The sequence below is a fragment of the Rhagoletis zephyria genome, unplaced genomic scaffold (genome assembly GCF_001687245.7).
Source record: "Rhagoletis zephyria isolate East Lansing unplaced genomic scaffold, Rhagoletis_zephyria_1.1 Rzeph_scaffold_02231, whole genome shotgun sequence".
NCBI classification, from domain to species: Eukaryota; Metazoa; Arthropoda; class Insecta; order Diptera; family Tephritidae; genus Rhagoletis; species Rhagoletis zephyria.
The window spans coordinates 24939-48445 of record NW_016159315.1 but is presented as its reverse complement, the minus strand read 5'-3'; the positions used below and the strand labels follow the sequence as shown (position 1 = coordinate 48445).

Sequence of the window (23507 nt, the reverse complement as noted above, 5' to 3'; positions counted from 1 at the left end):
TGTTATATATCTCGGGGTTTTAATGCAAAAATAGATATTGCATCAAAGTAGTGCTATTTCGGAGGATCGTTACGGGTCCTTGCCACATTAGAATCCAGAATTCGGATGGCTGGTGGGCGTGGCAGTACACCGATTTTCCCCATCTTTCAGACCTAAGTTACAAATCGAATTTCATAGAAATCGAGTGCAATCTACCATAGCCGACCCCCTCGTATAGTGGTCGTGGCAGTCCGCTAAGTTCAACCACTTTTCATATTTATTTATAGCAAAATCGGAGCACATTCACTACCTTTTGCTACATTTTTTATGGAGCTCTTCCACTGTGCGACCTGCTGAAGAGAAAAGGATCGTGGTGGTTTCGAGAATTTTAATTAAATAAGTCTCTAGCTATCTAACTTGCCGCAATCTGGAGAGAGAGATGTTGGAGCACATTCTGTGTGCTTTTTCGGCCCTAACTATTTAGCCAAATATTATTTGATTTCAAACCATCCACAGCCGTCAATTCCAGCCACAAGTCAATTTCAGATTTTAAAATAGAAATGGAAGGTCTAGGTACTTCATGAGTAGCAAATCATCATTTGTTAGAAAATGACGACAAATAAATGAAAAAGAAACATGCTACTTCCAAAACGTTTCATTTATTAATCTATAAACTAGGCTTAAAAGCACATTATCTTATAGGTATCGAAATTGTGACTCGATATGTACAATGCATAAAATGACTTACCAAGTAATCTTTGTTGAATCGCCACTAACTAAAATTATGTGTGTACTTAATTCGCAAATAATATAAATTATTTAAAGTTAAAATAAAAAGTTGTGACTAAGAACAAAGCAAGATTGAAAATACAGGCAATTAAATTAGTTGGTGAAAAATCTTGTACAATTTATGTCATTTAAAATTATGATGTAATTAACTAACTAGTGACTAAATTGAAGCTTTTGAGGATTAAGTGTATGTACACTCAGCATGCTGGATTTAATAATAAGCTGCGGTTGGATTATCGAAGTAAACTGATCGCCTTTCATACATACTTCACACCCCCCAACGTTACGATACCGCTGCCAAATAACCAATCCAATCCAATTCCTTCAGTACCTGCATAAATACAGCGCTTTGAAGTTGTATCCATTTACTTTTTTTTCAGTTTTTGCCCTCAACTTTCATTTTTCTTCACTCTTTTTCGCTGTACTCCCCAGCGCTTCGGTTATATTGCAAATAGGGTTCACCTCGGACCTCGCCTTTCGCTTCGCACGCCACTGTGTACTGCTAAGCCACAGCTCTTTTATCATATCTGCGCCCTTCTCGGCGATCATTATCACCGGCGCATGTATGTTGCCATTGGTGATGGTGGGCATAATGCTGGCATCGATTACACGCAGCCCTGGTACACCATATACCCTCAGTTGCGGATCAACAACGGCCCATGGATCATTGGGTGGACCCATTTTGGCAGTGCCCGACATGTGGTAGATGGTCATCGTGTACTGGCGTATGGCGCAGTCCCAATACTCGTCGGTGAATTGTGGCAGATGCTTGCAGTTCGGCAGAGGTTTGCTCCAAAACCGCGAGCCAAAGCGTTTCAATGCTTGCGTCTCGCCCATAGCGACCGCTGTCTTAACGCCCTCGCGTAAAACGTTCACATCGTCTGGATGTGTGAGGTAGTTGTGGTAAATCAGTGGATAGCGCAGCGGATTTTTCGAGGCCAGTTTAATAAAGCCCCGACTCTTTGGGCGCAGCATCATGGGGAAAATGCCGAAAACGTCGCGATCATTCACTTCGCTAAAGACTTCATTGTAGAATTCGTCCGTTAAACCATGCGCGGTCTTAACCTGCGAACCGCCGTCAGACATAACCGACGCTGAGGTCATCATGAAACTGATATCGGGCCAGTCGTCGCTGGCATTAGCATACTTTGTGTTGATGAAAGCAACAGCCTCCAAACCAACACTGGACGTGAGCGGCCCATCTTCGGTGATAGCATAGCGCAAAGCCGTGTTAATGTTAACCATTCGCTTCATCACAATCGAAATTGGGTAATCAATGAGGAATGCAATACCACCCACAGCAATGTGATCTTGCAGATTTTGCCCCACACCATACAGGTGCTGCACCAATGGTATGCCTACGCGTTGCAGCTCATCGGCCGGTCCAATGCCCGATAGCATCATTAAATGCGGTGAGCTGAGCGCGCCGGCGGAGAGTATGACTTCGCGGGTGGCGTAAACGGTTTGCAAGCGCCCATCCCGTATAAATTGTACACCGATGGCACGTTTAGTTTCCGGATGCGTCAATACTTTGGTAACATGTGCGAAAAGCGCCACATCCAAGTTCTTTCGCAGACGCGCCGGCCGCAGAAAACTCTTAGCAGCGGAAGCACGCGAGCCGCGTCGCATGTTGAATTGATAAAAAGCGAATCCAGTCTGTTGTTCACCATTTACATCCACAATGTCGTAGCCTATCTCCTCGCCGGCCTGCAGGAACGCTGGTCCGAGTGGCGTATTATAGGGCGAGTCCTGCACTGTCCAAAGTCCGCCTAGTGATAGAAAAAGTGTGGTGATTATTAATGTAATCTTGTGGCTCGTATTCCGAGGTTTTAACTCACCTGTNAATGTGGTCATTATTAATGTAATCTTGTGGCTCGTATTCCGAGGTTTTAACTCACCTGTGCCATGATAGCGTTTATTACGCGCCAGATATGGATTGCGCTGATCCTCCGACTTGCGGAAGTAGGGCAATATATCCTCATATGCCCAACCAGGATTGCCAAAAGATGCCCACTGATCGAAGTCGCGTCGATTTCCACGTATATAGAGCATAGTATTGAGCACTGAGCTGCCGCCTATGACTTTGCCACGCGTCCAACAGCAGCGGCGATCTTTCATTGCCTGACAAGCCGTGTCCTGCGGTTGGGTGCTGAAAGGAGAAGAGAAAAAATGCGAAATTTTAATGCAATCTAATGGAAAAAGAATAACTGAAATTTAGTTCCACCTTGTTTTTCTAATATAGGGGAAGCCATGTTTTACGCGAAAACGGCATATTTTAAAGCTGTGATAAATTAACCGGAATAAAGCTGCTTATTCTTATTTAGAAATTTCAAACGAACTTAAAACTGATTAGTATATTCAATAATATCTGCTGAACAATTTGGTATTCAGAAATTCATAAGTTCGCTCATTACAAATTTGAAACTAGTTTTTGAAAATCTAAAATGCAAAATCCAATATGGCGTCTCAGATTAAAAAAAAATGATTGAATTTTCTGGAAATTTGGTAGTTGGAATGAGAAAACTGAAGTTTTGGAAATGACGAATTTCGTATAAAATAAAAAATAAAATCTTGAAGAAAAACTGTTGAGGCCTGGATCATAGTTGTTTGGGCTGAACATATAGTTGACGGCCCCAACTATTTTTAATTTATAAATATAATTACTGTTATTATTTCATAATTTGATCATAAGTTCATTTAAGGTATGTACCCTCGTATATAATAAATAAAGTTTTGCTAAACAAATATAGTATTTTGTTACTCAACTGAAAATTACAGTTTGTTTGACAGTTGTCAACCGAAAAAGTTTGAATGTGATACAGAACTCGAGATCAGTGAGCCTCAAAACATAGTACGCTTAATTCTTCGGAAATTTTTTTAATTTATGTTTATGTTTATTCAGTCAATGGAAATACATATCCTTACAGACTAATAATATTTAAATTTTATATCCTATAAAAAAAAATGAAAATATTATTAATATTATTGTTCTTAATATATTGTGCGGCACATTTTAAATGACGACTTTAGCTATTAAATTATAAAAACCTGATAGTGTTTTGTAAAGTGTCGAAATTTCTGAGTGGTCTACGAGCCTAGGAATTCAAAGACGTATTTTTAGAAGAAGTCTTATCTGGGGACAGATGCATTGATATGTAAATACTCTTTATCCTTTTCCTCCAATGAAATCCCTTCCAAACTTCACACCAATCTTCCAGCTCTGTACTTACTAAAGACACCCACATTATTTCCATGGTGCATTGTAAAACCTACTTGTTCTATACCAGTGGTAAAAGAAATGGATGCAGTGGTGCACTGTCAAATCTAACGTTCTTCTCTGGAACTCTATAAAGTTAATGTACGTTTGTGATATTTTCACTATTTTCCCTGCCTATATCGTCTAATCTATCACTCGTTGGCGTCTAGCTCAACTAACGCTAGGCGCACTAAACCTGCTGTTTCAACGTGATTGGATTAAAAATAAAGGGGTTTTAGCGAATTGGGTGATTGGCGACAAGTGAAGAGTTATTGTGTGTGGTATGTGCGGATTTTAAAAGCCAGAGATTTGCTGGTTGCATCGGGAAATTCAACCTGCTATAGTATTAACACTTTAGTTGCGCCAGAGCTACGCCGGTATCTCCAGGCTACTCTTACTAACACCTTTCGTCTGCGATTGTTAGTAGTCGCTATGAAGGTGATGTACAAACGATATCAGAAGGCGTTCCGCTGATGTCCAGAGGGGGACCAAACTGGTACAGACAACCTTAGCACGGACCGGCCAATTGCCTTGTTAAGTTAATTACAATTCCAGTTTTGAGCGCGGAGGAGTAAACCAAGCCATTAAAGGTGGCCCGTAAAAATTTCGGACTATTAATCGTCGGTATTACTGTGCCGTCTATGTGGATGCCTATTTGACATTTTAACACAGGTCATCAACACAGTTGCCGTTTTGGTCCAAATGGACCAAATTTGGTCTATTTCTTTTCGTTTGGTCCAATTCTTTTTAAAATGGTCGATTTCACAAGCCTTTGGTTAGGTTATTATTACCCTTTAACTTCATGCATTAGTTTTGCGTTTTCAATTTTTTTTCTAGTTAATTGATCGAAAAGATATTAAACATCTTGAAATTATTACCCCACATAAAGTACTTTCTGACACTGATGTATCAATTTTGCCGCTACTCGACCAATTTCCAGCATTGGTAAATGATGCAGACATAATCGAATTTCAATTCCGCAAATTGAGGCTGAGTGAAGGTAACTTCAAAAACTGTACCAATATAGAACGTTTTTAGAAGTAATTTTCATTAAAAATTGATTGGGGAAGCGGTCTTTGGAGAACTGTGTGACTTAGTTCATAACATTTTTAGTCTGCCTCACAGTTCCGCAGCAGTAAAGTGCAAATTTTTTTATTTAGCATTAATAAAAACGAAATTGAGAAAAAAATTATAAATTAAAACTTTAAATAATATAATGTTAATAATATGCAATTGTAATGCACTTTGGATGCAATAAAAAAAAATCGTTATAAAAACTGAATTGGCATATTTTCTTGACAAAGAGGAATAAACTCCACTCAATTTCCCCATGCAATAAAAATTGGTCAATTTTTTACCATTTGGGTAATTTTTTTGGTCCGAAAAATAAATTGGAAATGGCAACCGTGGTTATCAATGCCTGGTGGCTGAGGAAGCTTTGATACGGCACAGGAAGTTTTGATGTAATTATGTGGGACTTTAGAGCTACCTAAGTAGTAAGGTCAGTGACGGCCATGATTCAGATGCCACAAGTTTTCTATTACTTGAGTCCCTGCTTGGAAAATAGCCGGATAGCTGCTATTGTTATATCGAAACACAGCATTCGGTGCGACAAGAGCATAAAAAGGAACTTTATGGTAGACGAAAAAAGTTCGATGCAAAATAAAGTTTAGTAAAAAAAAAATGTATTTTCTGGTTTAAAGAAGTTCATAATACTAGTGGCAGAAATAAAAGAAGCGCCTTATTTCGACCAGTTTTGTCTATATTTCTTTTGGTTATGCAATATTAAATTATTTTTTTATAAAAGTCTACCTCATATTACATATAATTAGCTGCATGATTTTTAATAAAAGAACTTTGTAATTTCAAAGATATGATTAATTCCAGAACTTATTTAATAAATTCAGTGCAATGTAGAACAAAAATACGGGTCCACACACAAGGACAAATAGGGGTTGAGAATGCCCCTTTAATCTATTTAGCATATTTTTTTTTTTCAAAAATAAGAATTGCCAAATTTCAAGGATTTGCAAGAATAAAATTATAAAAGGGCATTTTCAATACCTATCCATCCCTTATGCAACAAAATATTTAATCTTCCACTTATGTACGCCCACTTATATTTTTCAGATTTACAATAACCCACAAATTAAGATACTTTAAAAGTCCCTGCCAAAGTGTCTTTACCTAAGGGAAATTTTAGCAGTTGATAAATAACCCACAACGGAAGACACAAAAAGGTCGCACAGAGTAATATTCCACGGTGAGAAACACTCTTTGCTTGAGAGATGAGTGTTTGTGTCAGTGGTAAACACCATACAAGACACTTGGTGACGGTTATTTTCGATCTCTTGTTTTAACTCTACAGAATTTTCTTTTTAATATAATACCCACACTGGTTTTCTAAATATGAACATTGCACTAAATTTTTAAAATCATTTTTTGAATTACTCATATCTTTTCAATTTCAAAGTTCTTTTAAAAAATCCTGATGTTGGAGAGAACAAATCGGAACGCAATTTTACTATATTTGGCCCTTGGTTTCGTCAATATATTGATTATTTTTTGAGTAAAATTACCCGTCGCAAGGTATTTATATATGTATAATGAGCTACACATTTATAAAAAAGGGATTGAATATTAAATAAACAAAAAAAATATAGCCTAAACTGTTCAGCATAAGGCGTTTCTTTTATTGCCGCCAGTGTAAATTACAGAGTCCGATAATCCCAGGATTCTATGAAAATAATCCAGGGATTTTCGGGGTGTAAAAAAGACCGAGATCCCGAGACCCCGGGATCCCGGTATTACCATTCCTACTAAACATACTTTAATAAATCATTTAAGTTCTTTTGATTAAAAATTATTACTTAAGTTTTGGCGTTAAATTCAACGAAGCGACCTTAACCCCTCTAATGTTAGAAAACTAAGTAACCATATATTATAATAACTTAGTTTGTAAATCATATTAAATAAGTACATATATGTATAATAGCTAAATTTCCACGCGACCTTGCTAAATAACTGTGAATGACACTGGGGGCAGGGCATTCATCTACATACATATTAGCAAAGCGTAAAGCTATTACCAAACCCGTCAACCAATTTTCAATTATGTCTCATTCCAAGTGCCAACCTGTCCACTTAACTGGCTTAACTGCTGACTAAAACCTAAGTAGTAATAAAACATATAATCATTTGAAATTGCGCACGAAAATATTTAATTAAACGGTTTCAAGCCAAAAGCGAATGTAACAAAAAGGTATAACTGAAAATATTTGCTGCCGATTTCATTGTGTCTTTGCGTGCAGTAAAAAGGTTCAACCGTACTTTACGAAGAGACAGCAGCAATAACAAACGGTAGGTTACCTGTGTTTAACTGATAGCGACAGCCGGCGTACGTCACTGATCTAACTTCATCTCAAATTTGAACTCATTAACTCAACGTCAGCTAAGCATTTCAAAATTTTTCGTCGGCTGCGTGCAGTTAATCGCTGTTTTTCGAACTGTCTCGCAAGTTTAAACAATTTTTGTTGTCACTTTCAACTTTTAAAAATGTACTTCCGTTTAATTTTCACACGAAAACTCTTTTTATGGTGGTTGCTTTATTTATTTATTATCGAATGAATGTAAGTATTTATGTACTCCATTTACTATTTGGTTTGTTGAACTGGATATTTTATTTTTTATTTTTTATTTTTTGCATTTAGTTAAATAGTTAAATATTACTTTTTTCTTCTTTATTACATAGTAATCTAAATAAGGATTTTAAACTAGAAATTACTTTTTCTATGGGACTTTGCTATGTAAAATCAAGACCGACCATAACTCACGAATTTGGAATATTTGTATATTAGGTAGTTGAGAAGAAATACATATACTAAATATATATTATTTATTAGAAGTTGTGACTTTTTTCAAATTAATTAAACAAATTTTTGATAGAAAATAATAGCAAACATACAGCGGGATCAACAATCCTCTGTTCCACAGGACGAAAGTGTTTTCATTGGCTAATTAAGCCGTATATGTATGTATTTCTTCTCAACTAACTAATATACAAATATTCCCAATTTGAGTTATGGTCGGTCTTGATTTTACATAGCAAAGTCCCATAGAAAAAGTAATTTCTACTTACTTAGTTTAAAAACCTTATTTAGATTACTATGTACAATATAGAAGAAAAAAATAATATTTAACTATTTAACTAATGCAAAAACCAAATAAATTAAAAAAAAATATCTTGAACTGAATAACGAAGTAATACTTAAATACTTATCTTCATTCGATAACATAAATAAAGCAACCACCATAAAAACAGTTTTCGTGTGAAAATGAAACGGAAGTACATTTTTAAAAGTTGAAAGTGATAACAAAAATATGTTTAAACTTGCGAGACAGCTCGAAAAACAGCGATTAACTGCACGCAGCCGACGAACAATTTTGAAATGCTTAGCTGACGTTGAGGTAATGAGTTCACATGTGAGATGAAGTTAGATCAGTGCCGTACGCCGGCTGTCGCTATCAGTTAAACACGGGTACCTACTCTTTGTTTTTGTTGCTGTCTTAAAAATTATTCAAATGAGGCCCTTGATATACCTATCGTGTTCTTTCTTGGAAAGAGGTGTTCGAATCTTTCCTAACTAATTAATACGCCATTTTTTTCGAATTTTCCTAATATCCACTACTCCAAGTACTTATATTAATTAGATTCTTGTAAATCTGTGAGGGATGTCCCACTGTCACAAAATATAATAATTTTATAAGGTCTTCGTATTAATCTTGATCCTAATTTTCATCTAACCTTAAAATTAATCGTAATCTTAAGCATAATGTTAATCTTAATCTTAGTCATATGCAACCACGTCCGCCACGTCCCTACCTTCTGCTGCCTTTACGTTTCATGTTAGTTTGGAATTACTACCCAACGATTCTGTCCCTTTTTCGTTTCATGGGTATTTGCATTTACATCCAACCGAACGCGAAGAAGTTTTACTTCAAAAAGTGAAATCTTCTCAGCAGTCTGAAACCTAAAATAAGTTTATCGTCTCATCTGTTTCACCTTGTTGTTCCAGTTATCAAGTGTTGGTTGGTAGCGATTTAAGATTTCATAATCAGGATTCATTGAGCGCATGGTATCGCCATTTTGTCTCATTTCTCGTAAACAATAATATATAATTCTTCCGTATGCCTAACGCTCGTATTTATCCTTTTTTTTTTGGATTCCCATATTCCCATTTCAGAAAAAGTAATTTTTCTGCTTTTTAGAGGCTCGTAGAGGCTTCGTAGAGGCCGGCTGCACTGAAAAATTGCACACTTTCGACGAATAAAGTACTAAAATATGTAACTATTAATACAACTATGAAAAAAAGAGGATAAAGTGCAAACTTCAACAAAAACTGCGAACACATTTGTGGGCGCCCAATTAGATCTACATATTTCTATTTTCTACGACATGCATGCAGCGTAGGAGGGTAAAATACTATACTTTAAACTAAGCTAGAATTTAATGGGCTATAAAACTGCATACATATATTTTTTCTAAACCTTCCTAATTAAAAGTTTGTTCTTGTTGTAAGATTTTGTTGAATTTTTTAATTTTTCTCCAATGTTTGAAACTTTTACTTAGTTATATGATTTTTGCCAGGTAATGAGCTGTATTTTATGTAAAAAATAAACATTAAACAAAAATGAGAAAAATATCGTGTGCCTATTATGTTTCACTCGACTTTAAGTTATTTATTCAAGGCAGTTAGCGAAATGAAGTGAAAATCCTCTCTGATAAAATTAAAAATTTGGGCTATATGTAACTCCAAATTTAGAAAACAGAAGAAGGCAGAAGGAAGAGAATGGCCGCCAGAGGTCTACAATTTCAATCACGTTCATGATTATCATTTACATACCTACTTAAGGCTAAAGCAAGGCGGTCAAAAGTGGATGTATGGTGTTTCGTTTTTTTTATTTACAATGTTTTTCAAAATTTGTTTGATATTTTTTTATAAAAATATGGTTCACGTTTTAACAAAAACCATATAAATAAAGAATTAAAAAGATTCCACAAATTTTTATATAAATTTCGAACTTTTAGCCAGATTTTTATTATTTTTTTCAGGCATGCAGTTAACTGGCTTATAAAATTTTAGTAAAAGGAGTGCAAGTTTGAGCATTGATTTTTAATATTTTTTGTTTGCTGACGACTTTTGCGTTTTTTTTTTTTTCATATAAATAGCGTAATTTGGGAAAACTGGCGTTGACTTTTTTATTTTTTTCGCAAACGGTCTTGCGCATATTCCTCAAGAAATTCATGTTTATACGGAAAAGAGTGCAAAACGCCGCCAACAAAAAAAAATTATTAAAAATCAGTGCGACTTTTTAGCAGCTCAATACTTACATTTATTTTACTAAAATTGTATAAGCCTGTTAACTGCATACCCAAAAAATGTATAAAAATTCTGGTTGAAAAGCTCGAAATTTAGATAAAAATTTGTGGAATTTTTTTTAAATTCTGTTTAAAGTTCGACAATGTGATTTATATGGTTTTTGTTAAAGCATGAATCATACTATTATAAAATATCAAACAAATTTTAGCTTGAAAAACATTGTAAATATTAAAAACGAAACACCATTCAAACACTTTTGACCGCAACAGTAGATGCATTTTGATAAAACAAATTTTAGTTTTTTTTTTTTGTATTTTCAGCACATTTTGTTTTTGTAGGTAAGGGCAATAGAAAAGAACATAAAGATTTCTACAATTTTAGATAATTGCCCATAAGGAAGAGTGAACATTTGGGACAAATATTATCTTTGAGACACACTTACTTAATCACAGCCGTAAGCTTTGAATCTACATATTTAAGTGGCTATGGCTAAGGCTGTGGTCGTCGTTATTTAGGAAAGCTTGAATACATAAAAAATGTATATGTTTAATTAATAATACAGAGGTATCTATCCCGTTCACTAAAATATCGCAGGTGAAAAATTATGCAACTGGACTTTGAGATACACAGAGCTGTGAGCATGAAGTTAAATTTCAAACGTCAATGACGGGCACATTCGAAAAAAAAATGCCATACAACCTCATAAAAATGACTTGAGNTATACTATTATAAAATATCAAACAAACTGGACTTTGAGATACACAGAGCTGTGAGCATGAAGTTAAATTTCAAACGTCAATGACGGGCACATTCGAAAAAAAAAAATGCCATACAACCTCATAAAAATGACTTGAGCTATCGAATATTTGAAGTCTCAAAAGACGGAACTGCAATTAGAGCCAACAATGATAAGTAAGTGTGTGTGGTATATAAAATTTATATTTAGCAATTTATTACAAAGCAAAATTGCGAAATTGTCGCACATTAAAAAATTTTATGTAGGTAAACACATGTNAACACTTTTGACCGCAACAGTAGATGCATTTTGATAAAACAAATTTTAGTTTTTTTTTTTTGTATTTTCAGCACATTTTGTTTTTGTAGGTAAGGGCAATAGAAAAGAACATAAAGATTTCTACAATTTTAGATAATTGCCCATAAGGAAGAGTGAACATTTGGGACAAATATTATCTTTGAGACACACTTACTTAATCACAGCCGTAAGCTTTGAATCTACATATTTAAGTGGCTATGGCTAAGGCTGTGGTCGTCGTTATTTAGGAAAGCTTGAATACATAAAAAATGTATATGTTTAATTAATAATACAGAGGTATCTATCCCGTTCACTAAAATATCGCAGGTGAAAAATTATGCAACTGGACTTTGAGATACACAGAGCTGTGAGCATGAAGTTAAATTTCAAACGTCAATGACGGGCACATTCGAAAAAAAAATGCCATACAACCTCATAAAAATGACTTGAGCTATCGAATATTTGAAGTCTTAAAAGACGGAACTGCAATTAGAGCCAACAATGATAAGTAAGTGTGTGTGGTATATAAAATTTATATTTAGCAATTTATTACAAAGCAGAATTGCGAAATTGTCGCACATTAAAAAATTTTATGTAGGTAAACACATGTTGTTTGATAAATAAAATTAAATCGTTAGTACGGCAAGCACTTTGACAAATGCAGCGACTAATAACAAACAACTTGAATGGTATAAATCAGTTTAGCAGCGAAAAAACTCAACACTATTCAGTACGAACTTACATCAGTGTGCGGACTTTACCACTTTTGTGGTAGATCTACCACCTTTTTTGCTAAATTGCATTTCTACCAGATCTGCCACCGTAAGCTTAAAATCTACCACATTTTACAATTTTGGTCATTTTACAAAGTGGATGATTTTGCCATCCCTAATGTTCTGTTAATTTTAAGTGTTAGTGTGAANAATAGATGATTTTGCCATCCCTAATGTTCTGTTAATTTTAAGTGTTAGTGTGAATTGGACAATTGTGAATGCGAAATTTGCTCTAATTTTTTCATTTAATTTTCCAATTTTCATTTAATTTTACGTTTCAACACATGGCTAATTTGCTAAGTGCAAGGGTAAGTTAATTGGTGTAATTCGGCTCCGAAATCAATGGGGCATATTCCTAGTCAAAATAAAGTCGATTCTAAAGTTAGTGACAGCTTTTTGACATAAGTTTCAATAGANGTGCAAGTACATCTATTACGTTTCAACACATGGCTAATTTGCGAAGTGCAAGGGTAAGTTAATTGGTGCAAAATAAAGTCGACTCTAAAGTTAGTAACATAAGTTTCAATAGAATATCTGTCAAAACAGCTGCAACTAGTTTAAGANTTTTCATTTAATTTTACGTTTCAACACATGGCTAATTTGCTAAGTGCAAGGGTAAGTTAATTGGTGTAATTCGGCTCCGAAATCAATGGGGCATATTCCTAGTCAAAATAAAGTCGATTCTAAAGTTAGTGACAGCTTTTTGACATAAGTTTCAATAGAATATCTGTCAAAACAGCTGCAACTAGTTTAAGAGTCGACTTTATTTCGCCTATGAATATGCCACAATAGCTTTAGGCGGCAATGTAGAAAATGGAAAAATTTGTGATATGGTAAATTTATTAAGCTATGTACAGTATTAATGAAACATATATTAATAAAAAATACGTTTCAGGAGAACATAAAAGCCCACCAAAGCCATTACCGGANCTGTACGTACAGTATTAATGAAACATATATTAATAAAAAAATACGTTTCAGGAGAACATAAAAGCCCACCAAAGCCATTACCGGAGGAAGATAGTTTCGGAGAAAGCTCATTGTTTTTAGCATACCTATGTGACAATGAAATGTGTATTTGTTTTTCTTTTACATTAGTAATACTATATGTATGTATGTATTTTAAAGTACTTAATTTTTTGTAGAGTAATAAAATACGAGATAAACTTAAAGATTTAGCATTTTAATACCTACTTTTATGTAAATCCACATTGTTTTCGAATCTACCACCATTTATAAGGCTATCTACCACAAAAAACAAATACAGTACGCACACTGACTTACATACATATGTATCTAAATAAGCATTTCACAATCGCTTTGCTATGCGTTTTTTATTAAGCTCGAAATCAATTAAAGCAAAAAAAAAATATGACCGAATGTATGATAAGTATTAATATATGTAAACAAATGCATAAAATAAAATATTCAGTGGCGACATATCGAAGAAAAACTTCGAAAACTTGCTTCCAATATGTATGCAAACAACAAAGCACAAAGCATTCCACTATAAAAATAAACCCGTTGCAAAAGATATTACATAATTAGTCTGCAACTTTGGTGGCTGCGCAAAACTCAACATTGGTTTCGTTTTCTCAACTGGCTTGCCTATCAGCAGTCGCTGTGCTGCTGTAGCGCTTTGAGGTTGTTGTTGCAATTAACATTGAAAACCACTCAGCGTCACACTTCAGATCAGGTAGCACCCCTGCTGAGAAAAATTATCAATTGATAAAAAAAAAAAAACAACTTATAGTTAGCCTTTTTGCGGGATTCCAATAAATACGCAACTTTTCATTAAATAGCTATGGTAATACTAAGTTTAGGTGAGTTGTAAAATCGTGCAGGAGTCATGCAGACTTTATCGGGAGTTTGTTTTCTTTAAGTAATATTCTATTTAAATTTCCTCACACAAAAATTACTTTGGATACACTTTTTTCTGCACTTCACAGATGCTTTTTCGAATTCAGGACAAATAAAATAAAGATCAAAATTTTTACATTATTCAGCCTTATCATGAATTTTAATTTCGTGTGGACTCGTTCACATTTCGCCCATGTAGGTCACCTATTGTACATATGTTAAATATTTATTCACCAAGCGAAGTAGTTCCCTTCGAATCATTTTCACACTATCATATACCGTATTCACCAATGAAATAACTGTCACTCGCACAGATATAACCGCAAAACAATTGCTAACTTTTCACAAATGTACGAGATACTCGTACGTATGCTCAAGATTGAAATTGTATTTAATGGCTTTGACAGCTGTTATCCCAACTTTAAAATTTCTATGTGAAATGTCGTTCACCCGAAATTGTTCCACATTCATGATAAAGTGAACCATTTCGTTGAANATACCTATGTGACAATGAAATGTGTATTTGTTTTTCTTTTACATTAGTAATACTATATGTATGTACGTATTTTAAAGTACTTAATTTTTTGTAGAGTAATAAAATACGAGATAAACTTAAAGATTTAGCATTTTAATACCTACTTTTATGTAAATCCACATTGTTTTCGAATCTACCACCATTTATAAGGCTATCTACCACAAAAAACAAATACAGTACGCACACTGACTTACATACATATGTATCTAAATAAGCATTTCACAATCGCTTTGCTATGCGTTTTTTATTAAGCTCGAAATCAATTAAAGCAAAAAAAAAATATGACCGAATGTATGATAAGTATTAATATATGTAAACAAATGCATAAAATAAAATATTCAGTGGCGACATATCGAAGAAAAACTTCGAAAACTTGCTTCCAATATGTATGCAAACAACAAAGCACAAAGCATTCCACTATAAAAATAAACCCGTTGCAAAAGATATTACATAATTAGTCTGCAACTTTGGTGGCTGCGCAAAACTCAACATTGGTTTCGTTTTCTCAACTGGCTTGCCTATCAGCAGTCGCTGTGCTGCTGTAGCGCTTTGAGGTTGTTGTTGCAATTAACATTGAAAACCACTCAGCGTCACACTTCAGATCAGGTAGCACCCCTGCTGAGAAAAATTATCAATTGATAAAAAAAAAAAGTCAACTTATAGTTAGCCTTTTTGCGGGATTCCAATAAATACGCAACTTTTGATTAAATAGCTATGGTAATACTAACTTTAGGTGAGTTGTAAAATCGTGCAGGAGTCATGCAGACGTTATCGGGAGTTTGTTTTCTTTAAGCAATATTCTATTTTAATTTCCTCACACAAAAATTACTTTGGATACACTTTTTTCTGCACTTCACAGATGCTTTTTCGAATTCAGGACAAATAAAATAAAGATCAAAATTTTTACATTATTCAGCCTTATCATGAATTTTAATTTCGTGTGGACTCGTTCACATTTCGCCCATGTAGGTCACCTATTGTACATATGTTAAATATTTATTCACCAAGCGAAGTAGTTCCCTTCGAATCATTTTCACACTATCATATACCGTATTCACCAATGAAATAACTGTCACTCGCACAGATATAACCGCAAAACAATTGCTAACTTTTCACAAATGTACGAGATACTCGTACGTATGCTCAAGATTGAAATTGTATTTAATGGCTTTGACAGCTGTTATCCCAACTTTAAAATTTCTATGTGAAATGTCGTTCACCCGAAATTGTTCCACATTCATGATAAAGTGAACCATTTCGTTGAAGGAAATTTTTCACCGGATATTCATGATAAGGCTGATTGTTTTGATGTTATGTCTGATGGAATTCAAATATGGGACCACCTACAAAAGAACATGTAAACAAATAAGCAAATAAATATGTGATATTAAAATAAATAAATAAATAAAAATTATTAAAATAAATAAATAAATAAAAATTGAAAAAAAATCTACAAATTAGTTGACATCTAATGCAGAGGAAACCAGTTCTCACTATTTTGTGGCCAACACGCTTCAAAAGTAGCTAGTTACAGCCGAAGGAAATAAGTAATAAAAAGTTACAACTAATGGCCTGCTAGGTAGTTATAAGTTAGCTACAAACTAGCCCCGTTTCCTGCAGGGGCAAGTATGCATTTACATGTGTGTGTAAAATACATACAAATTAAGGTACCCGCTTGTGCGTGAGTGCCCCACATTTAGCAAGTTTGTTTCTTAAGTCTTTTGTTTACACATTTCACTGTTCGATAACAACAGTATCTCGGCAGAGTCGATCAACAAATTTAAGGAAAAACATTGATTGCAAAAAATTAGCAAAATTTCACCCAGCCTGCTGTCAACCGCTGTCCACAATAAAAAAAACATGGAAAAAATGCTGCGTCAGCAGAAGCGGGGTCTCTGCTTCTCCTGCATTTTTTCCTTAGTTAGCGGTTTTCTTTTACTGCTTTAAAAGCTTAACAGCAAGTGATGAATGACTCAAGGGTTTTCTACGCATTTTTTGTTCGCTAGAATACAAGTTGTTGGCTGTAGTTCAGCTGTCAGTCAGTCAAGTTCAAGTTGTTATTTTTACATTCGAGATGATAATTAAGTTTTACCTGCTTTTTAATACCGTGTATTTGCATTTTGTGTATGTACGTTGTACATAGGTACATATGTTTAAACGTATGTGGTTAAAATAAACATAGAAAGTTGCGACATTTTTAGTTACATAATATTTCTCATATAAACGAAAGTAAGTCAAGGTCGCTAAGCCGCGAGTAAATAAACTGTTGAACTATGAAAATAAAATGCATATTGCTCGGCCATTGTTTAGCTATGGACTAATGACAAACCTATTGAACAAAATATTGGTTTTATAGTCGGCGGCAGCTATTGTCATGCGAGTTATGAAGTGACTTCCGTTCGGAGGTTTGGCGGTTAAATACTTGCCTTTTAAAACATCAAATGATAGAAATGGATTTTCTTAATAGTGCTGATAAATAATAGCGAATTTACAAGGTATGCTGAAATAATAGCTGTTGACCGAATTCTCACAGGGCGCTCTAGTATCGCACCCTGTGTTGATTATTTTCGTCGCCGCTTGCCTATCAACGTACATATTTATGTTTAAATATAATGTAATATCTCGCACCACATATTTTGCTAAGTTTTAGACTAACCTTCGCTTCCAACGTGTCATGTTTGGCTTGCTGATTACACACAAATTGAGAGTCCTAAGACTTTACGCCACTTCCGGACAGTAGATACTTTCTTACGAAAACTTTTTTATGACAGAAATTCAGTCGCAGATATGCCATTCCATGACGAGAATGGTGATATACCCGAAAAAAGTTGGACCACTAAAGAATTTTCAGCCTGTAGAAAAAAGTGAAAGTGAGGCGCAAGCAAAGCAAATTCTATGTACAATTTTTTACACGGCTCATTGACATTAGGACGTTAGTAAGATTAGTTTTAAAGCAATGGAAAGCACAATATTTCACTATCACTATATGGTTAGTGGTAGTGCCAAATTGTTTTCACTACCACTATGCACTTTAGTGGTAATGCATTGCAAATTTCACTACCACTATCTGGTTAGTGGTTATACATTTTTGAACTAACTAACTAACTAGCTAACTAAGAAATTTGCACAGATCGCAAACTTTTCCTAAATTTGTAAACTAATGTAATTAGTCAGTGATGGTGAAACTTTCGTTCGCTTACCGCTCACCAGATAGTGATAGTGAAAATTCTATTTCACTATCACTATGTAGTGCTAGTGAAATTTGAAATGCACTATCACTAACCATACAGTGGCAGTGAAATTTGAAATGCACTACCACTGAAGCCCTAGTGGTAATGAAAATCTCGATTTAGTGCAGCGTGCCCAACCCTGCTGAATGTATAAAAATGTGAATGTATGTATGAAATAAAAAAAACTTTCATGTTTGTATGACTCCAATAAAATAATTATAGGTTAAACAAAACAAGTAAGAAAGTCTAAGTTCGGGCGGAGCCGACGCAAGTATTAAATATATGTTTTTTCACCTTTTCGAAACCTACCGCTAGATGGTAAGCCGGGCTGTATCAATTTTGAGTAAATTAGCGTCCTTAAATTTCGAAATATTGCAGTTTCAAGCATTTCTGAAATTTACCGTTAGATGAAAAGCGGCCGTAATTTTAGTCCGATTTCAATAATTTTCATCATTTTGCTTTTATGTGGCAAGCACAACAAAAGTACCGAGTTTGGTACAAATTGGTAGAACGGTTACCGATATACATATATGTGATCATAAGTGAGAGGTGCCACGCCCATTTTCCAAAATTTTACCATAATGGTATTTCTTGGTAAAGAATTGTTGCAAGCATCAATTTTGAATAAATTAGCTTTTAATTTACTGATTTATCGAAGATTTTCTATTTCTCTAAATTACCGTTATATGGGATGTGGGCGTGGTTATTGTACGATTTTTTAAATTTTCGGCCATTTGGTATGCCGTACCAAGGCCAATAACTGTGCCAAGTTTGGAAGAAATTGGTGCAGCGGTTACCTAGATATACACATGTAACCATAAGTGGGCGGGGCTACGCCCATTTTCCAAAAATTTATAATATTCTTATTTTTCGTCTGAAAATTATTGTAAATATCCATTTTGAGTGAATTATCTTCAGTAGTTACTAAAATATCGCGGTTTTCGTATTTCTGGAAATTACCGTTACATGGGAAGTGGGCGTGGTTATAGCCCGATTTCGCCCACACCAACCTACCTTGGATTAATGGGAACTCACATACCAAATTTCGTTGAGATATCTCAATTTTTGCTCGAGTTATCGTGTACACGGACAGACAGACAGACGGACGGACAGACAGACATGGCTTAATCGATTTCTTTTTTCATCCTGATCATTTATGTATACATTAGTCTATATCTATCTCGATTCGTTTTGGCTGTTACAAACAACCGTTATGTGAACAAAATTAATATACCCTTGTGCATAAGTGCGCTCGGGTATAAAAACCAACAAAANGGTAAGTAATAAATGGGGTATTCTATCTTTTTATTTCCACTTGAATTTCGTTATTCATCATAACCTTCTTAACCTTTTTAAACTAACGAGTTTAATTTTTTTCAATTTGTTTCGAGCTATATTTGTATGACCCATAAATTCGTTTTGCAGTATTTCTATTTAAAAAAATTTTATTTTTTACATGTAAATCCAAATTTCTCACTTTGTACAAAAATTCAACAAAGTTACGCAGCGACCATTTTCTAGTTTGAAGTGTCTAAAAAATATCGTTAATTTTTGATTTTTTTTTTGCCGACGGTGTCACGCATTTTCTTCCATACAAAGTTACTAAGTGCGATAATTTGTTTTGTATGGAAGAAAATTTAACAATTTCGGCAAAAAAAACTATCAAAAATCAACGCGAATGTTTAGCCTCTTGAAGTTTGCTCATTATTGTTACAATTGAATATGCTACAAAACTGCACACCTGGAATTTTTCTAGAATTATCGGTAAACATTTTTGAGTTTTTTTGTATTTCTTTAAAAAGTTTGAAATGTGGATGTATATGGTGTTAAGTATTATATAATTAACTAGACTTTCATCAAAAATTAATAAACATTAAATAAACGAAAGAAAAATAGTTAAAGAAAGGCTGTATGTATGTATCTATATGTACTTTTATTACGCGTTTCCATGAACAGACTGATAAATTTATATACTACTTCTGTGCATTAAAAAATTTAAATTGCAAAGAAGAGTATTTTGAAAAAACCCGCAGTATCCATTTTTCGAATCCAAAAAAAAAGTATTATGCTACACAAAATGTATACCTATGTATGTAGATACGAGCGTTACCCATACTCCTACTTAATTTCTTGCTCAAATGTTAAAATATTACGTCGTCCACAATATATTACATAAAAGGATTGTGAAGCTTTCGACAGAAAAACATGCATTTATGTTTACTAAGTATCTAGTGCATACATACACACATGTATGTAATTCTGTATATATAAATACTAGTATGTTTGTTTGTATTTGCCTTGTTTGTGAACGTAAAGGTGAAAAGTGTGAAATTTCACATGATGCTTATATTTCTTGTTTTAGTTTGCAAATTAATGCTTTATTTAATTTTTAAAGCATAAAAACTTATATGAATGCGTATGTCTATAAATATTGATTAAAATTTAATATTAGTTTCACGAAAACTCATGAAGCTTTGAAGAAAACATAAACAATTTTGAAATTGGAAAATGTGCATAACCATGCAACGATATAGAAAATGCATCGCTAATTAAACACGTAAATGGTTTATGCATGTCGATTTAGTTAACGTTAGGTATTGATGCTGTTTTTTTTTTTGTAGTGCGGTCATCCTGAAAAATTTATTCTAAAAAAAATTATTTAAGATGTAAGTAAAATACCTGTTTGAATAGAAAAACTATTATGAAAACACATACATACTAGATACTATATTGTCGCGGGGGGTGAAATAACACAAACGGCAAAAACGCAAAATTTGCTTTATTTCACTTTCAAATGGGAAATAATATCAAAATCTGAGTCTTACTTTATTTCCAACAAAGGTTGGAAATAAAACAAATTTTGGCTTATTTCCCATTGCTTATTTATACTATTTGTAACAAAAACAGTTTACTGACGGAAGGAAAAAGAACTTTGTTTATTCCAAAAATATAATTAAACAAAAAATGTGATATACATAATTCATATGAATAAAGTAATATTCACAAAGTATTTTTACTTATGAAAAGTCTAACAAAATATAGGGAAAGCGTCGTCTTTAATAACTGCTCTGGAAATTGGACATATCGCTTTTGTATGAATTTTATCGGCATGCTTTTTAATATGTTGAAAACATTGCTGGAAAGCCTTTAAATGTTTGCATGAAACCATGGCGCAATAAACAGGCGAAGTAATAAAACAGCTTTACCGTTGTTTTTTTTTTCTGACATTTGACTGCCTTATAGTCAAATTTGAAGGCAATTTTTCAAATAAGGCAGTGTGAAAATATAATTCCGCTATGGCATGGAACAGACAAAAGTTACCGTTCCTGTTTGCAGCATATAACACCGAGAATATTGTTTTGAGTTTTATCTTCAGTTAAAATTTCTGGATTGTCATCACTTGCTTCACTATATCCGAACTGTGGATTTCGTTTACGAAGACGAAGCGAACATGTGGTACGAAATAGTGATGTAAAAATATGTAAAATTTTACCTACCCGCAGATTTCTAAATTTGAACGTTTACAAGCAGGTGGGATGAATGACGCCATAAACAGGTGAAGCAATAAAACGGCGATAAATAATTAAATGTGAACAACGTGACTATTCTTCGCATGCGAGTGAGCTTCCCCCCTTCCAAGTGAGATATCATTGATTAAATTTGATAAAATAACCACCTAAATGAACTGGTGAAACGTAGCAGTAGTTATTTTAAATATTAAAAATTAACTCAGCATTTATGCGGCAAAGGTTACCATTTCGAAAATTTGCAAGTAATATTCCCACGGTTTTTAAATTGGATTTCTAGAAAAAAAAAATTGTTATTCAGTTTTATAGCTCATTAAGTTTGAAGTTGCTAAAAAATCCTGTCGATTTTTTATAATTTTAGTATCACGCACTTTCTTCTATGTAAATTACTTTGTAAACTGCATAAAACAAATTTTGTTTTCTAGAAATCCAAATTAAAAACCATTGAATTGTGATGAAAAGTTTAAGAAATGTTTGTAATTTTTGTATAAAGTTTGAAATTCGGAATTATGTGCTTTTTGCTATACAAAGAGCTATGGTTTTATAGGAAAAAATTAACACTAAACAAACAGAGAAAAAGTGATCAAAATGTTAAGGTGCTATCTTTTGTTGCGAGCTGTGAATATAATTATAAAGTTTCATTCCAAACATAAATTATATAAATTCACACATTTCATTTAAAAATACATAATTATTTTGTACCAATTTTACTTGTAGTTAATAAAAAAACCTCTACGTAATAAAATTAAAAAGAAAACTCTTGCAACTTGAACTCTACATAGCACGTTGTAGTTATCGTCGAAATATAAAAAAAAAAGTCCATTCAAACTTCTAAATAAATGCGTCAGTTTTCATTGGACTCAAGTTTATGCTTCTTTGCTTTCAAAAAACAACAAATATGCGTAAAGTGAACCCACAATATACAAAGCAGGTACAATTTTTTTAAAGAATACGCCATTTTTAACCGACTTCACATAAAGGAGAAGGTGATCAGTTCGTCGGAATATTTATTTTTATTTTTTATTTTTATGTATGTTACCACGTTAACCGATTTCTTTAATTCTTTTTTTTTAAAGGAAAGGTGTTACCTCACAGGTGGTCCCATACTAATTCGGTTTAAATCCGATCATTGGATCATGAAGAATTTAACGATAATCTTAAATTTTTTTTTATGAGAATTGAAGTCGGTTTTATTTTTTGCTTAAAAATTACTTGTTACACAAACAAAGAACAAAAAGCGCATGCTTGAACAATCGTGTGATAAGTTTGGGGCAATTATTGTCACTAAAATGCTTTTCGCCAACTTGCGGCAATCGAAATTGTATAAAAACAGGCAACCATGTGACTGTAGAGAATTTGATTAGGACAATTTTTTATATTGGGCTCCAATACAGTACAATAAAAATTGTTCCAGATTGGTGCATTTACGACAATCGTGTGATCTCAGCTTAATAGTAGAGGTATTAGGCTGATTCTATTTCAATTCATGCTGGGTGAAAGAGTTCAAAATTCGAAATAAAGTTTAATACGATTTTCCATGATTTTAGGGCAAATAAGCACCTGAAAATTTAAGAGCAAAGTGTGATTTTCGAGGAAACCCGCTGACACTTTTTTTTTCAAATCTTTCTAGATTTTTCAAAAATCCATATTTTTCAATTCCGTTTTTTGATTGTAGAAGTGTTTTTGATTGTTGAAAATTTTAAAAGTTTTGAAAATTGATTTGGAAAAATCAAAAGACTAAATTTTCTCAAAAATCATCATTTTTTATTTTCTTGAAAATTTGTTTATAGTTACTAGTTTAAAAAGAGAACTTTTTCCAATTGGTTTGATGCCCGCTAAATCGTCTCGAAAGTCGTAAGAATTTTTTTGCCAGAAAATAAGAAGACTTAGTATTATTTATATAAACATTTCGTTATTTGATCTTAGTATTTTTCATGCTATTCCTTTGCAAATTTAAAAATTTAAAAAACTTTAAAATTAACGAAATGGAAGAAATTTGTTGAAAAAACAAATAACTCGATTTTCTCAAAATCATAATTTTTTCTTCTCTTAAAATTTTATTTAAAGTATATGCGTGTTGTGACTCCTGCTCGCTTTTGCGTACGATTACGGTTCTTATTATTTTTACCGAGTTACTACAAAAAT

The 23507-nt window shown here is 33.5% G+C and overlaps 1 protein-coding gene across 1 annotated transcript in view; it reads right to left on the bottom strand.

Annotated features, from left to right (window-relative positions):
- Positions 1 to 359: 359 nt before the first annotated feature.
- The window catches only part of LOC108366330 (glucose dehydrogenase [FAD, quinone]), a 34145-nt gene continuing 10997 nt past the window's right edge, over positions 360 to 23507 (bottom strand). Inside the window, exons 2-3 of the mRNA XM_017620697.1 lie at positions 2667 to 2917; positions 360 to 2537 (exon numbers count right to left, since the gene is read on the bottom strand). Of these exons, the coding sequence (XP_017476186.1) occupies positions 1165 to 2537; positions 2667 to 2917 (1624 nt within the window). The 3' untranslated portion in view covers positions 360 to 1164. The remainder of the gene's footprint in view (positions 2538 to 2666; positions 2918 to 23507) is intronic.